This window comes from Melitaea cinxia, chromosome 21, assembly GCF_905220565.1.
Source record: "Melitaea cinxia chromosome 21, ilMelCinx1.1, whole genome shotgun sequence".
NCBI lineage: Eukaryota > Metazoa > Arthropoda > Insecta > Lepidoptera > Nymphalidae > Melitaea > Melitaea cinxia.
In genome coordinates, this window is record NC_059414.1 from 8,394,892 (window position 1) to 8,412,272 (window position 17,381).

Here is a 17,381-nt window from a genome sequence, read left to right on the forward strand (position 1 = left end):
CTGAACGTTTGAAGTAGGTTTAAGTGTAGTCCAAAGGAGTCGGTTACAAATATACAAAGATACAGGTAAAGCTTATAAAAAGCACGTAAAAATAACGATTAAGTTTTTTTAAGCATTGAAAACTATAGATTTTTAACTTAACCTAACTTTATAAAGTGGTAAAAACAAAAATTTAATCTAATATTTGTTTTTTAATACTTAATTAATCAGATTCAAAAATTAATCGTTTTATTCAATCATGGGACCATTTTATAACATTAAATAATCATTAAACTAACATATAAAACTATAAATACGTTACAAGTTTGACAATAAAAAGATGTAAGGCACAAACACAAACTTAATTCAGTTTATAATAGACTACCGCGGAGACACGCGGTCTTCAAGTATCGTTCAAAATTAAACTTTTTAAAATCACGTCTGGAAACGTACGTTGTCGATCCATATTTCCGACTGCATTTTACGTCGTCGTAAAGTTATACTAGTAAACGAAATTGATAGATAATCTTAATAAAATTATTTTAGAATAAAATCTTGAACAAACAATGAAGTCTTTGTAAACAAAAACTCGTAATGAGATTAACTTCATTTATAATATTGATTTAAACAAGAATAACAAGGGAAAGTCTGTTTCATGTACGTTAGTACATATAAATATTACGTTTAGTAAATATAAATTATTTGTTGAGTGCGCGCTGAGTTGTTGTTTTAAATCATTAATTAAATGAAACACAATGGTAATGGAGCCGAAGAAAACTATTAGTCGATCTAGAGTGTTTTTGTCACAGGTAAGTTTATATGTATACTTAATTAAGACATAGTCGACAAATTTTTACATATTTTTTTAATTTCTAGATCTTTCTTTTAATTTAAATACCTAATTATATAATATAGTATTATAATTTCCTTGAAGATATAATAAATTAACAACTATTCTGTGTGTGTGGTGTGTGTTTGCGGGTTCGATTCCCGCTCGCGATGAATATTTGTATTTGTACAAATATTTATTTCCGCTTTGGATGTCTGTCCTTTTTGGTCTCCCCACCGTGCATTGGAGAGCACATTAAGCTGTCAGTCTAGGTTGTTATTATAAATACATGATAGCGATCGTTACTCATATTAGGGAATGATTAAGCTACAAGTCTTCATTTACATGGTGAAATAGGCCTATACCTAGCTGGGGGATGTTATAGGCTGAATATATATGTAAAGGTTATTTATTTTTTATTAATATAAAGAAATGCATTTAGCACTTCCAAGCTATTTTTTTGTGATTGTACCTCATTTTTAAGTGTTTTTAATTCCATTTATAATAAATATGAGAAAAACGTTTGAAATGTTTCTCATCCCATTTATATTAATAACTTCAAATGTAAATATTTATAATATAAATAATTTTTAAATTATGTACCTATGAAAAATAAATAAATTTGAAAATAATATTTATGTATCTTTGGATTATAAAACAGACTTAAAAAATTATATTATTCTTCAATTTTAAACTTCGAACATTTTTATATGCCGTGCCGTGTCCACTGGATTCCATTAAAATATTGTTCAATAAAAATTCCATTACAGACTGTTACGTTGATACGTCCCGTGCTATCAATTTTTTATGACACGCATTCATCATCAATCAATTTAATAAGTTATTTGTCAATGTGTAACATAATAATAGCCTCGAACATTAATAAACTTTAAAATGTATCAAAAACAAGAGCTATTTTTTTACAAATTTCCTTTACTTGTTATTTTAAAAAAGTTTTAAAAGTATAATAAGTAGTCGTAATTATGCAGATTGTAGATATATTAATATCAGATTACTAAAATTTCATCATTTTAATACTCGTGTCTTGATTTATAAAATTGTTATTTAAAAAATCACAATCAAATTAAATTTATTAGAGGCAAGAAATGCCAAGAAGTTCACACAGACGATAAGCTAGTCACACCTAAAACTAGAACCAATTATGGGAAAAGAGCAATAACATTTGAAGGGGCATAGCTATTCAATAATTTGCCAGATCATGTAAAGGTCGCACACTCGGTCAAGGAAGACGGTCGGTTAAGGAGACTTAAAAAATACATTACACAAAATGACACAGTTTGACTACAAATTTTTATCATCGTTGTTTGGAGAAGAATCGATTTTGATGAAAAAAAAAAATATAAGGAGTAAAGTTTACTGAACGAATGACCTCTTTACGTAACTACTAAGAAAACGCCATAACGCCATCGATCGATCGATAGATGACGTTATGTGATTCGTTTATTTACCATTTAATATGATATTAAGCTTTTTCTTAGACTAGTAAGCCTTTTTGTGCCTACTTAGACAGTCAATCTAAAGGAGTAAGCTCCAGTCGAGCGTCGGAGCTGAAACAGACACTTTTTTCTCTTTTCTCCTTCTAACTTCTCTAACGGGTTGGTTATACGATTCATAAAAACCACATACCAGTTCTGCCACCTACATACTGAACTGTAACCACACTGGAACTAAATATGTCATGTAAGTGTTGTTCTTTCTCATGCAAATCACTGTATGGTTTTAAATAAGAAAATAAAGATTTTTAGCCATATTAATAGATGTATAACGACAAAACTATGATATTATTATTAAAAAAAATTGGAAGTCATATTTATATTTTTTTAATCTAATAATATAATCATAATTTAATCAATTACTTTTTAGTATCAATTAGGTTTCACTAGTGAAAAATAGCATAGACGATTTTGCCAATGACACGGATTGGTCGATGTACTTAGAGATCACAACCCCAATAGAATTTTAATGACCGCAGAAATAGTAGTGCAAAAAAAATACCGTCAACTATTTTTTTAAAGAAAAAAAAGTTACTTTTGACATTCGACAATATATTTAATCCATGTGGGACGGTCAACAGGTTTTATATTAACGTTGTTAAGCGTTAGCCGTTGTCTTAAAAGATTACTCAACCTTAGAAACGACTTAACTGGTTTAAACCGGAATTCATGTGTATCAGGCTACATTTTTTCTATACTAAAAATAAACAATTCATATAGGTAGGCTATGAGAACGATATTGAGGTTTGATTTGATTTTATAGTGCTTGTTTTTAAATGTAAATATATATTCTAGAACTTTGTTTATTATGTAATATTTAATAATATATAGAAACACGGTGACGAATGTTAAGGCTTTTTATAAGTAGGTATCGTTAAATTTCAAGGATTAAAAAAAACTAGTTTAAAAATACAGTTAAATGGTTATAATATTTATATTAACAACAAATTTGCAAGGAACTACTTCAGTTATTAAATATTAATTGAATTAAAAAACGATGACGTATTTCGTAGAAAATAGTTCGGTCTTTCTTGAAATTAAAAAAAAAACATATTGCACCACTACCATATTCAATAAATATACGAAAAAAATGAAGCTAACAATAGGTAATTTATTTAAAATTTAAAATGTATCTTTGTTTCAGTTTTTAGCATGTCTCGCACTGAACGTCCTACTGATCGGACTGGGGATGTCAATCAGTTTTGTCACAATGGTCGTTCCTGAGGTTCTCCATGCTAAAGAAGGTCTATCCTTAAATGAGAGGCAAGCTTCCTGGTTCGGTAAGACAAACATTTGTGAAAACACCTGAGAAATTAAGAGTTAATGGATTAATTAAAAATATATTTAAACACAATATTGTATATGTATATTCCATTTTCGTTTTTGTTTTTATCTTATTTTTTCCTTGCATAGATGATAAGGCAAACAATAAGATAAAAAGAAATTATATGCATAAAAATGTAAACATGTTTAGATAACAGCTTTGGAATTAGTTTCACAGAGTCAGAACTAATATCCAAACCTGTTCTGTGTAATGTGGCAGGTAGAGACAAAAAGAGTGACAAAAGGTCAGTTGGCGCAGTTTGTAGTGACCCTGCTCTCTGCTCCGGGGCTTGTGAGCTCAATTCCCACTTCGAGTCTGGGTGTTTATTTATATATTTATAAATGTATTATTTATATGTATGTTTATCGAAAAAAATATATATGTAGCTATACCAGCCGGCTGTTACCTATAATACAAGCATTAAGTTGCTTACCGTAGGAACAGACGACCGTGTGTGTATTGTGTAGATATCGATTTATTATATTTATTTATTTATAGCGTACTAGCGACCCGCCCCGGCTTCGCACGGGTGCAATGCTGATACTAAATATACTACAGAATGTCTTTATTTATAGTATGACGCCAGCTTATAGCATGGTTATTAACATAATAACAACATTCAAATATTCGTCGTTAGATTACGCGTTGTTACAGAATGCGTTGAAGAAGTAAAGGTTCACTGCTCGTTCCCCGTAGTTGACCCGACTTCTTAATAATATTCGTGCCAAATTTGAAGTAAATCCATGCAGTACTTTTTGAATTTATCCCTGACATACATACAGACAAACAGACAAAAATTCTAAAAACTATATTTTTGGTTTCGTAAGTATTATTTTAAAAAAATATTCAATGTACAGATTTGACTTTCCTACCATTTTATTATATTATGTATAGATGACTCGGACAGAGCTCCAGCCTATCTTCTACCACTTCTTCCACTTCTATACTTCCACCGGCACACCCCAACTGCTTAATTTGTCTCAAAACTTATCATATATCATCAAGATATCTCGAGTTTTGTTCTTAATAATAAGAACTACTATCGTTTTAGAAAATTTGAGTAAGTCCTACCACCGGGTGACTGTAACAATCTAAAATACTTACTAGTCATATTAGCAGTCAATCAATAATATTAACACTCACAGGAAGGGCAAGCTTTTGGCTCATATTTCCCATCTCTTTCCATAACTAAGTGAAATGTGAAAAATGATGGGAAGCAAGTGCATCAATTGTAATTTGATCCTGCCTATATTAGCACACTTTCGTATTAACATCTTCGTATTATCTTTTATATTTGGGCTGAATGCAAATTTTTCTATTATAAAAGAAATGAAGAAATGAAAAGGTTATGATTAATAAATAAAGACTGTCAATGAATTCTGTTTTTTAGTTACAAAGACTGTAATGTTATAAAAAAACCCCTAAAAATACTAATTACCAAAATATCAGGTACTATAGATTACCTTGTCTGAAATTATTAAGAACCTTATGTTAGGGAAACTTTATAATAAATAGTATTATAAAGATAAGGTGTTTAAATAAGCAAATCGTAAATTTGTTATCTTGTTGTGATCTTAAACAATAACGGTTTTCCACTGTCTTATCACTGTTTATTTTAAATTTTCATAGTTTATACTGTCACAGTATCTATTAATGTCAATGTTTTGACAGCTTTTAACGATCTTTTTTGTTATATTTTACTAATATTTTTGTTATGTACACATTTTTAAACAATTTAAAAACCAAAGATACCATATTATTTCATATTAATAACAAACTAAATACAATTTTTACTTAATAAGATTCTTACTGTTTATAGTACCGAATTATTACATATTATTATAAATAACCATGTACAATGTCGGTCTTATCGCTACGATTGATCTCCGATCCTTATCTAAGACACAAAATTCCAAGTCAAGCACTATTATAGTTTTCAACGGAACTAAAAATATATATAAATAAACTTGACCGCAAAGATAAAGGGTCAGTTAGAAAATCTTCAATATCTTCAAAAGTACCTGACCTATAGCTTTATGAAATAAAGACTAAATTAAATTATTTATTTTTAATAAATTTAAAATAAATAAACATAGTAGTTTTTTCCGGTATTCTCTTAAATGTAGATTGGTTATAGATATGCAGTTTTAACGGATTTTGTACTTTGTGTTGCCTCCGCGAGCTCACAATACTGCTGCTATACGAATTGGCACACTTTATACTTTTTAAGGCAATAATGCGGAATATTTTGCTATTCCTCTATTAAAGCTTCTTTCATTCCACGTAGCGTGATTGGCAGCAGATTCCGATGACGTACACGTCGTCCCAGTTCGTCCCATGCATGCTCAATAATGTTTAAGTTAGGGCTGCGTGCTGGCCACTCCATGTGTGCGAAACTGACTACTTGAAAATTGGCAAACACTATCTGAGCTGTATGCGGGCGGGCATTGTCTTGCATAAAAACGGTATTCTCATCCATGCCCACTAAAAATGACCAACGTAGTCATTCAAAACTTCAGTGACATATCTTTCTGGAGTTAAAATTCCATTTCCTATCAGTACTAGCTCAGTGCGGCTTTCGAAAGAAATCCCAGTCACACGTGAACAGAGCCTCAGCCGTGTGGTACTTTTTATTATATACAGGCTTAGTTATAGCGCTCTCCCGGTCTTCTGTACACTCTTTTCCTCTTGTCATGCTTGTATAAATAGAATCTAGACTCATCTGAAAACAAAACTCTTGTCCATTCATTCAGAGTCCAATTCTCGTGTTCTCTACTATAACTCAACCTTGAGTTTCTGTAATGTCTTTCTAGTTTTGGGCCATTTGCAGGTCTCAATGGCTTTAAGTCGGCTTCAGCTAGACGCCATTTTACTGTATCAATTCAATAGCCGTAAGAAAGCGATTTCTCAAAATTGTTGACACCATATAGCGATAACATTTTAATTCACTTATTTATTTATAAAAAATCAGGTTGCAAAAGCTTCACTCCGTGTTTAGGCGCGTACACTACTTATCTACACCAGAGCGGCTGTTAAACAAATAATGCATAATATTTGTTCTGTTTTATTTTTGTAATATTTCGTTATTTTTATCCAGAGCTATAAATAATTGCATTTGCTCGCAAACGAAAAAAAAAACCGACTTCAATTACATCGACAAGTAATACAACTTAGGTAGACGAAAAAATAATCAAGTAAATATGCGTTATTAAAGATTACTCAGAAAGTTGTAATCAGATCTCGATGAAATTTAAATGTGTGACATGATAAACATCAGCGTACGATTAAATTAAAAATCATCAAAACCGGTACACCCAGTAAAAAGTTATGCGGTATAATACAACGTAGGCCGGCGAAAAAATTGCCAAGTAAAAACGCATTATTAGATAAACTCGAAAAGTAGTTGTTAGATCTCAAACAAATTTAAATGAGACCAAATGACATGCACCACCTTTCGATTAATTTTTTTTTTTGTCGAAATCGGACCACCTAGTCAAAAGTTCTGTAGTAACATTTAAACAAAATACAGTCGATTTGAGAACCTCCTCTTTTTTTGGAAGTCGGTTAAGAAATAAATAAAACAGATTTTAGTTGTTTTATTTTTAATTAAACACTAATATGTGAATATATATTAATACGCTATAAGGTTTAAAATGTTTGCCTCCCTTATTACTAAAAGCCTCGCAATTATTCCACATAAATTATATAATTATCATATTATAGATAATTGCTTGCTCTACCGACGACAACAACTAAAAAAATTTGTTACTGATTTTTTTTGTTAATTAATTAATTATTAAAATTATATAATTATGTAGATATACATTGAAACACAACGTCAACATGATTGACGGTTGCTAATTTTTTTGTTCAATTTCAAATCAACTGACATATAAATACTGTTCTGTTATTTTATAAAGTTAAATAATAATAATAATATATCCAAATTATAAATTAAGATATCATCACTTCAGCCTAATCCACCACGCTGCTCCACTGCGGGTTGGCGGATATAATAATAATATATCCAAATTATAAATTAAACACTTCAGCCTAATACAGTCGAAAAAAAAAAAATGGCGTGAACTCATGTGTTTCGCCCGTAGTCACCACGCTGGGCAGGTGGGCTGGCTTTGTCGCACCGAAGACGCTAACAACAACGTATTTATAACTTACTAAATTTATTTCAAAGATATAAAAGTGAACTGTGTTGCTCAATTAAATTCATTAAAATTTTACGACTATACCTATATAATTATGTAAGGCCATAAAATTATTTATATCATGTGTATTTTTCCATGAAACCTTATAACAAATTATGTTATAAAAAATTATTATGGAAAATTTTAGTGACTTGTGATTTATGACAAATCACATGGGTATTTAGGGGGTTTTATTTACATAAATAAAAATTAGTGTTGCTAAGCGCATAACTCGAGAATTGCATGTTCCTTGAGGTCCACGGAAGTTTTAATACTAAAAAAATAATACTTAAAAAAATAAAAATAAAAATTATTAACTTTTGGCAGAGCGAACTCTGTCCGGACTCTGCTACTTATAAAAATATAACTGTTTCATATAATAATTTTGTATGTCACAAGCGAAATAAAACTGGTTTCAATTACACCGAAAACTAATACAATGTTCTTTACGAAAAAAAAAAAATTCAAGTAAATACGCATCATTAAAGATAACTCAAAGTATGTCATACTTATCAAATCTCGATCAAATATAAATAGAACCACGTAAGAAGCCACCATTCGATTTAAAAAATCATCGAAATCAGTCCCACCACTAAAAAATAAAACACAAAAAAAATTCAGTCGAATCGAGAACCTCATCCTTTTTTGATATCGGTTAAAAACCCCTATTTATTTAAGAATAATATAATAAATTCATATAACTGAATGTCAAATAAAAGCAATAAATATTTTGTTATATCTTTTCAGGTAGCATGGCATTTCTGTGTCAACCATTAGGAAGTGTATTCTCTGGACCGCTGTTAGATTACTTCGGGCGAAAAAAGGCTTTAATCCTAGTGAATATACCGCATTTAATCGCATGGCTACTTATGTACTACGCTTGGGATGTCCCTTCACTTTTTCTAGCCAATGCACTATTGGGAATCGGAACAGGGATTATGGAAGCTCCTTCTGTTACCTATGTTGGCGAAGTTAGGTAAGAATTGTACAATTTAGTATACAAAATTATTTAATTCTCTTAGGTATATTAAAATATTATTTATTGGAACTAAAGCGTGAGTATTATATAAATATGAATTTCAAATAAAAGTTAAGTATAGAATTTTTTACTACAATTATTAAATTATTAGGACATACGTTATCGACGACGCGATGGTAAAAAACTTATAATGACAGTAATTTTGCAAGTATTGAGTTGTCTAAGATTCAATCATCATTCCGTACCAATCAGAGACGCAGTAATTTTACTAGGAATTAATAAAATGTAATTTAAAGAAGCATATTTTAAAATTAATGTAATCCAGCAAAAAGTTTTAAGATTACTTTTATACATAAATGATAAAAGGGAACTTTTATCTTAAAAGTGTCACGTAATAAAAGTAGACTATTTTAGGCCTAATTCTAAAAATATCTGATCAACAATAAAATATCAATATAAATTTTTAATTATCGTTTATAAAATTAACAATAAAAAATAACAACTAAAAACCACTAATTTTTCAACCTCTGTTATCTTAGTCTAAGTATACACATGCATTATTTATTAATGGTTACAGACAATGTTTAACTTCTTTTTCAATACTTAAAATATTAACAAAAATACAAAAACTATTTGTAATGTTACAAATAAACACAATAATACAAAAAACTACAATTTAGGTAAATTTTTAGTTTCAAATATTCAAGTAATGTTGTTTTAATTTATTTTTAATATTTCTATTTGAAATATTTTTGCATAAATCTAAGGGTAGGTTGTTAATAAGTCGAGGCACAATATAAGCAGTTGTACGCTCACCATACATATTGTTAGCGCGTTGCGTACTTAGTTGTCTATCAGTGATCGCCCGTGTTCATACAAAATGTTCAATATTATTTTTAACGATATATTGGAAAATTGTTCTTTAAGCAATAAACCTACTTTGGAATGTACTGGTAAAATTTTACAATGCTTAAAGATTTCTGATTCATTATTATAAAACTTACATTTTATTTTTAGTTTTATTTTTAGTTAGTAGTAGCAAACGAAAAAAACCGACTTCAATTACATCGACGAGTAATGCAACGTAGATCGACGAAAAAGTTGTCAAGTAACTAAGCGTTATCAAAGATTACTCAAAAAGTAGTTATCAGATCTCAATAAAATTTATATGTGACCACATGACAAACATCAGATTTCGATTAAATTAAAAATTATTAAAATCGGTACACCCAGTAAAAAGTTATTGCGGATTTTCGAGAGTTTCCTCGATTTCTCTGGGATGCCATCATCACATCTTGGTTTCCTTATCATGGTACTAAACTAGGAATATCTTCTTTCTAACAATAAAAGAATTATCAAAATCGGTACACCCAGTAAAAAGTTATTTCGGATTTTCAAGAGTTTCCCTCGATTTCTCTGGGATCCCATCATCAGATCCTGGTTTCCTTATCATAGTACTAAACTAGAGATATCTTCTTTCCAACAAAAAAAGAGTTATCAAAATCGGTACATCCAGTAGAAAGTTATGCGGTATAATACAACATAGGTCGACGAAAAAAGCGTCAAGTAAAAACGCATTATTAGATATAACTCAAGAAGTAGTTGTTAGATCTCAAATAAATTTTAATGGGACCAATTGGCACACACCACCTTTCGATTAAAACAAAATTTGTCGAAACCGGTCTACCCGGTCAAAAGTTCTGATGTAACATACATAAAAAAAATACAGTCGAATTGAGAACCTCCTCCTTTTTTGGAAGTCGGTTAGTAAAAACATACATTATTTTTACGGTACAATAAATAAATAATTTATGATGACATGTTCCCAATACTATCTGTGTTTAATTAAAAGGTTATTGGCACTCACTATTTTATAAGCTCATATGCAAAAAATAGCGCTGATATACATTTTACAAATATAATTACGAGTATGATCTACTTGCTCCCGGACAGACTTCGTTCTGTCAAAAGTTAATAGATTTTTATTTATATGGATTTTTTAAACTTTAAAAAACTCGAGAGTTATGCGCTTAGCAACATTCGTTTTTATTTATATAAGATATTTGAAGCTATGAATTAATAATTATTGAAAATGTTCTATTATCTTGTATAGTATATTGATATGTCGAACTCGTGTGCAAATGAAGTTTATTCCTTCTAAAACGATTACCGTAATATTTAAAAATTAAAATCTTCAATAAATGTTTAGACGTATTTGGATCATGACATAGATGAAGGAAAAATCTCAATTAGGAATAATCAAATCAAACAATTTCAAAGCTGATTTTATTTCATAATCAATGAAAAACTGTAAAGAAAATATGTTACATTTCTTGCCAAAATTACGGTTGCCCATTCAAGCTCATAACAAAACATAGAATTGATAATAGAATCAATACCGCATTTGTATAATTTTAAGTCGAACATGCGTCGTTAGCTAAGTAAGAAAGCTGTTATTTGACATCTTGGTAGAGAAAATAATTTTTTTGTTTCAGGTAGAAAACATTTCGGAAGAAATTTACCATATACATTACCCTATACATACATTATTATGTTAGATTTAAATTGTTGGTTTAGGAAGCTTTTCAAGTTTCTCACTTGTGTCTACATCTATATATTATATATAAAATTGTTAGGTCGATGAATCATCGCGAAATTTCAAAAATCGCTAGACACATGTCGATGAAATTTTTAGGAAGGTAGTTTATAGGTAGTAAAATTCCGCTACGAACGGTTTTTTCGATAAAGCCGGATTAGAATGGTCTTAGGGCTCTCACAAGTTTGTTTGAAAGTCCGTATTTTTTTCTGCCACAAGTTTGAACTGTGACTCCGATGTAGTTTAAAATTTATAAAACTACGCCAAGAACGGATTTTATGAAAACCTTCGAAAATTCTTAACCAGTGATTCTTAACTATTACGCCGCGGCTCTTGTGTGCCGAAAGATTTAGTTTTGTGACTAGCTACAATTATAATGACCGTTTTTTTGTCTAAATATAAAGACAATAGTCAATACATTTTTAATATATCTATATATTAACTAAATAACATCAAACTCACCCACTCACTTACCAGTATACTTATTAGTAACTTTCTGCCTTATTAACTGAATCCCTCAATAAAGGTATATAGATACATGTCTTTTCTTTATGTACCAATTCCAATTTTAAAAATCATTGAAACATTTACTACAACAAAAAAGGTTGAGACTTAGAGCCTTAGACACTTAAGATATTCCGTATTAATATCATCTAAAGCTAATTCTAAAAATATACGATAGAGCTATATGCTCATGGTCACTTTTTAGATGTATAACCATAAAGTTGTTAACCTTCTAAATAAATTCTTCTCAACAAATATAGCTCGACAAAAAACATATACAATGAAAACTAGGCGTGACAAAATGATGTATTTTAAACGAGATAAATTAATAATAATATATATAACATAATAATAATAGAGACTTCGTACAAGGACGCGTCGTCAAAAAAAAAAAAAAAAAATCAGATTAAAAGATAAAAAAAAGAAAATGTAGATATTGAACTTAATTTTTACAACTATACTAATTTTCTATTATATGTTTGACAGTGATCCAATGCTGCGCGGGACCCTTACAACTCTATCAAATAGTTTTACATCTACCGGAATGTTCGTCGCTTATTTGCTCGGTACCGTTGTTCCATGGCGTCAAGCGGCACTTTTGTCGCTCACCGTACCTATGGCGACAATGGTACTCGTCTTGATGGTAAGTTCGTTACATGTAATTCGTTTTTTTAAAAAAAAAAAGGGTTTTTACTCTTGACATACACATATTCATATCTACTGCACGACATACTAATAAAACCATACACCAATATGACTTTAATTGCTAAATTAACTTGAAAAAACGTAATCTCCATCGAAAAATATAACTTCTAAATACAAAAAATTGCTACAGGTTCCTGAAACACCAATTTGGTTACTATCAAAGGGTCGACAAAAAGAAGCATTGCAGTCCCTATGTCGTCTACGAGGCTGGGCTAAACCAGAAGACGTTCAAGAAGAATTCAATGATCTTTTACAATATAACGATAATATATCCCACTGTGTTATATGTACTAGTGAAGGAAAACAAGAGACTGAGCAATGTATGCATTCTAGTTACAATATTTTCAAAAGAATATCTTTGAAATTCAAATACATTTTGTTTGCCAAAGAAACTATGAGACCATTTAGACTGGTTCTGGCATATTTCTTTTTCCATACAATGAGTGGCTTACACCCAGTTAAACCAAACATGGTAAATTTGTGTAAAGCACTGGGAATGAAATTTGATCCAAAAGTAATTGTGGTGAGTTAAACTGTTATAATAACATAATTTCTATTATATAAATATGCTATAATATAATTTTATGTATACATATATAAAAATGTTAGGACAGTCACTCATCACGAAATATCGCTAAATTCGCTATGAGGGAGGAAGTCTAAGCGTTCTCGCGAGTTTTTATGAATGAAACCTTAATTTTTTGTTTTTCAAACCTAAAGTCGGTGATAGTACTCGTCTACAGTAATATTCTCAGCATCGGTTCGTGTCCTTTTTACATTAATTATGTACAAATATGAGCTAAGCAAGCCATTCATAGTTCAGTTATTATTTTCACACACTGTCATAACTTTTTTTACTAATTTTTTTACCGACTTTAAAAAAGGAGGAGGTTACTCAATTCGACAGAGTATATATATATTTTGATGTATGTTCGGGGATAACTTCGTTGTTTATGAACCAATTTTGATAATTCTTTTTTTGTTGGAAAGGAGATATCTCAAGTGTAGTACCATGATAAGGAAACCAGGATCTGATAATGGAATCCCAGAGAAATTGAGAGAAACCCTCGAAAATCGTAGTGACGGCTAGTGCGTTTGTTAAATTTTTTTCGTCTACTTACGTTGTATTACTTGTCGATGTAATTGAAATCGGTTTTTTTCGTTTGCTAGCAAACACAATTATATTGAGAGACTATTTACAGCTAGACTGAAAATGTCAGGCCCATGACTATCATACCTGTGGCAATCTTCACAGGAATCTAACTTATTCTAGCATAAGCGAATAAACTTGTCAATAACAATTCCAAAAAAGCCGTTTCTTTGATAACCTATTACTACTAACTACGTCATTGACAATGCTATAAACTTAGAACGTCATTATATAATTTAAATTTATTTTCAAAATATGACTTATCTCTTTAATATTTGTTTTTCAGGTTGCTGTCGGTGTAGTTTTAATAATTACGAATTTACTCGCAGCGGCTATAGTTAAATTTATTGGAAAAAGAAAGCTTATCCTTTCGTCATTATTTGCGACGGCTTGCTGTTCTGTTGCTTTGAGTGTTTACGCGGCAACCAAAATACCTTCCAATGTGTTTTCATATGAAGTTAATACATTTACTAAGGAAGCAGAACTTCTACCATTAATTGTGTTCATGATGCTCGTCACGTTCACGGGTTTGGGTATACCTTGGATATTGCTTTCGGAAATGTTTCCTTTTAAGTAAGATAATAGTTTTAATAATATATTCAATTAAGTTGCGAACTATTAAAATCAAGTGTACATATTAGAAACTATTGTTCTCAATATATCAAATTTTGAATTATTTTGTTCCATATTCAAAAGTGTGTGTAATCCTAAATTCGAGGAATGAGCATTGCGTTATAAAGAAATGTACGTTGATGTTGTCATATATGTCAAAGTCAAATTACAATAAGTGGTACGAACTATATAAATTATTACAAGTCAAATTTTTAGTCAAGTCGGAACTTAGATATTATTTTGTTTCTGAATATTAGCCAATATTTCTGAAGTTGAGCAAAATAACAGTTTCATAACAAATTCATAAGACTAAATCATTGCTTTCTCTTTATTTACAGGAGTCGAGGTATGGCGACTAGCTTAGCGGCTGCTTTTAACTATCTCATAGTCTTTTTAGGATCAAAAACCAACTACAACCTTGAAGCCACTTTCCATATACGTGGAACGTTCGCAATATACGCTATTATAGGATATATTGGAGTTGTTTTTCTGTACTTCTTTTTACCAGAAACTGAAAATAAGACATTAGTAGAAATTGAGGATTTCTATAAGGGGAATCAAAAGATCTTTGCCGATGATTTCTTTATAAACTCAATTAGGAAAAATAAATTTAAAAACAAAAACGCTGATAAGCCAATGCTAGTCAACTGAGATTATTTTATTATTTTACTTTTACTTGCCAAAACGATATTTTTCTTAAAATATAGTGCTGTACTCTTCTGCAAAATATTAATTAGTTATCCAAGACTGTTTTCGCTTAAAATTATATTAATACTATGTACAAATTAAATATATAATATCTGTGTTTCCAGAAAATTATAACCTGGGGATCTTTAAGTCGCGAGTGAATAGGTTACTTCTAGGTAAGCGTGCTCCGTCTTAGACCGCATTTTCACTTATCATCAGGTAAAATAGTGGTCAAACGCAGGCCTATTATTGTATTAAAAAAATATATAAATACCAATCTGTTTAAATAAAACTGCCTGACAGAGATTGGCTAAAAATGCTTAAGGAAGTAAAATTTTCATCAAAGTGACTGCCGTTTTCTATTTTTTAGGAATTATTTTATTTTAGGAATTAACAAAATATGAATTACATATATTTTTAAGTATTCAAATTAATACGAAAGGCGTAAGGTATTTGAGCAATACTTATTTAAAAAGTATACACATTAAAAATTAAGTGGTTGCAACAAGAAACGACAGAAAATATTTTAAGAGCTAACTACGTATATTTATTCATTTTGTTCTAAATTTAATATTCGATAAAAATCTCTCGTTTCTCCTTTTTCGTTAGTAACCCACGTATTGGGTCTTCCACATAAGTCTTTGCTGACTTGTTTGTACTGTAGTTTTATAATACCATCATCTTCTTGTGACAAACTTAGATAATCACTATCTGATTTATTTGTAATATTATAAATAACAGTATCTGTTACATCATTTTTGCATATACAATTTTCACCACAGTCAACCATAGCGAAATCTGCAAATAAAAAAAAAAACATTTTTAAGGTAAACTTCTTTTGCAACAGTAGTGATTTGTCCATTGTTATTTGAAAAATTAACAAGTACAAACTTCAAAATAAAGTAATAAAACATTTTATTATAAAAAAAAAAAACAATATTTATTGCTACTTAATATTTAACTTAGATTGTCGTCCACTTATTTTTCCGTGTAGTTGTTATCCAAGTTACTGGCCGTTGACATTTGTATTTACAAGGCATTTTAGTTTTCGAATTTTTTTTCTTTGGCACAAAAGTAAGTAGCATTTTTGTTGTTAAACTAGGTGATATTTCAGTAATTACTCTTCTTGTTGTTTTTGTTTTTGTTGTTGAACTAACGTTAAAGTGGTATGTTGGATGTTTCAAAGTTGTTGTATCTGCTAGTACAATGTTTCCATTCTCTACCTCACTGTCCTCGATAAAATCTTCATTTTCTATTTTTTTACTATTTATAATCAATATGTTTCTTATTTCTTTAGTAGTTTCCCAACTACTTGGCCTATTACAGCAATATTTTGAATCGTTTCGTCTACCTAAACATGAAATTGTGTAATTTCTTAATTTTATTGGGTTATCGGTTAATCGTTTTGTTAATAATATTTTGCCGTTATGTTCTGTGGTAGGCTTAAAACCTGCATTTGTATTATTTATTTGGTCATTCGTTTTTGTGCCTCTTTCACCTGTAACATTAAATAGAGTATATTTTTTTCATTATATATACATTACTATTATTTGTGTCTATTTGTGTCCTTATTGTTGTTTCTAATGGCACGGTCAAATCATGATTAGTAGTTTCGTTATAAGATTTATTAAACCCAATTGCTTCTGCTTCTGTTGTAGTTCCCCAAGCATTTAGCCTGACACTGCAAAGTACTTCTTAAATTTTTTATTCTAAATTACCTGTTCTTTTTATTTATTTTTTTGGATTTGTACGATTTCTTGTCTGTGCGTTTGATGACATAGTTGATGTAGATGCATTTTTAATTACGCTACTTTTAAACGGATTTGTTGAGAAAGAATATTTGGTTGTAGTTGTATGCGTATGTTTTAAAATTGTAAATATTAGCGGTAATATATTATTATTTAGATAGCTATTATAATATAAGTATTAAAAATGTTAATTACCACAATTTTGTGAACCCTCGAATGAATTGACATTGTTTTGCGGGGATAATGTGAATGCTGTACAATATAAAATATATGTTTCTAAGTAACTTAAAATATAGAAATTCATGTTTTTAATAAAGTATAAAAAAGATATTAATAACTGAATTTTTCACTCATAAAGCGTTATTGCAATGCGAATTAATTTTTTTTCCAAAATAAAATTACAGAAGAATGACAGAAGACCATCAGACTATTTTAAAAGTATATCGTAATATGTTTTGTTATGTATTTTACAATAAAGGATAAAATCAATATTGTTATATTTTATTTGCGTTTCAATTAATTCAACATAATGTTGTAAATAATATAAAAAAA

The 17,381-nt window shown here is 29.7% G+C and overlaps 1 protein-coding gene across 1 annotated transcript; it reads left to right on the forward strand.

The window, feature by feature from the left end:
• The first annotated feature begins 734 nt into the window (after window positions 1-734).
• On the forward strand, window positions 735-15,077 carry LOC123664288 (facilitated trehalose transporter Tret1-like). The gene is made up of 7 exons (XM_045598879.1): window positions 735-788; window positions 3,467-3,602; window positions 8,596-8,824; window positions 12,414-12,570; window positions 12,763-13,155; window positions 14,069-14,355; window positions 14,733-15,077. Exons 1-7 carry the CDS (start codon window positions 735-737, stop codon window positions 15,043-15,045), a joined length of 1,569 nt encoding a protein of 522 aa, XP_045454835.1. The 3' UTR covers window positions 15,046-15,077.
• The last annotated feature ends 2,304 nt before the right edge of the window (window positions 15,078-17,381 follow it).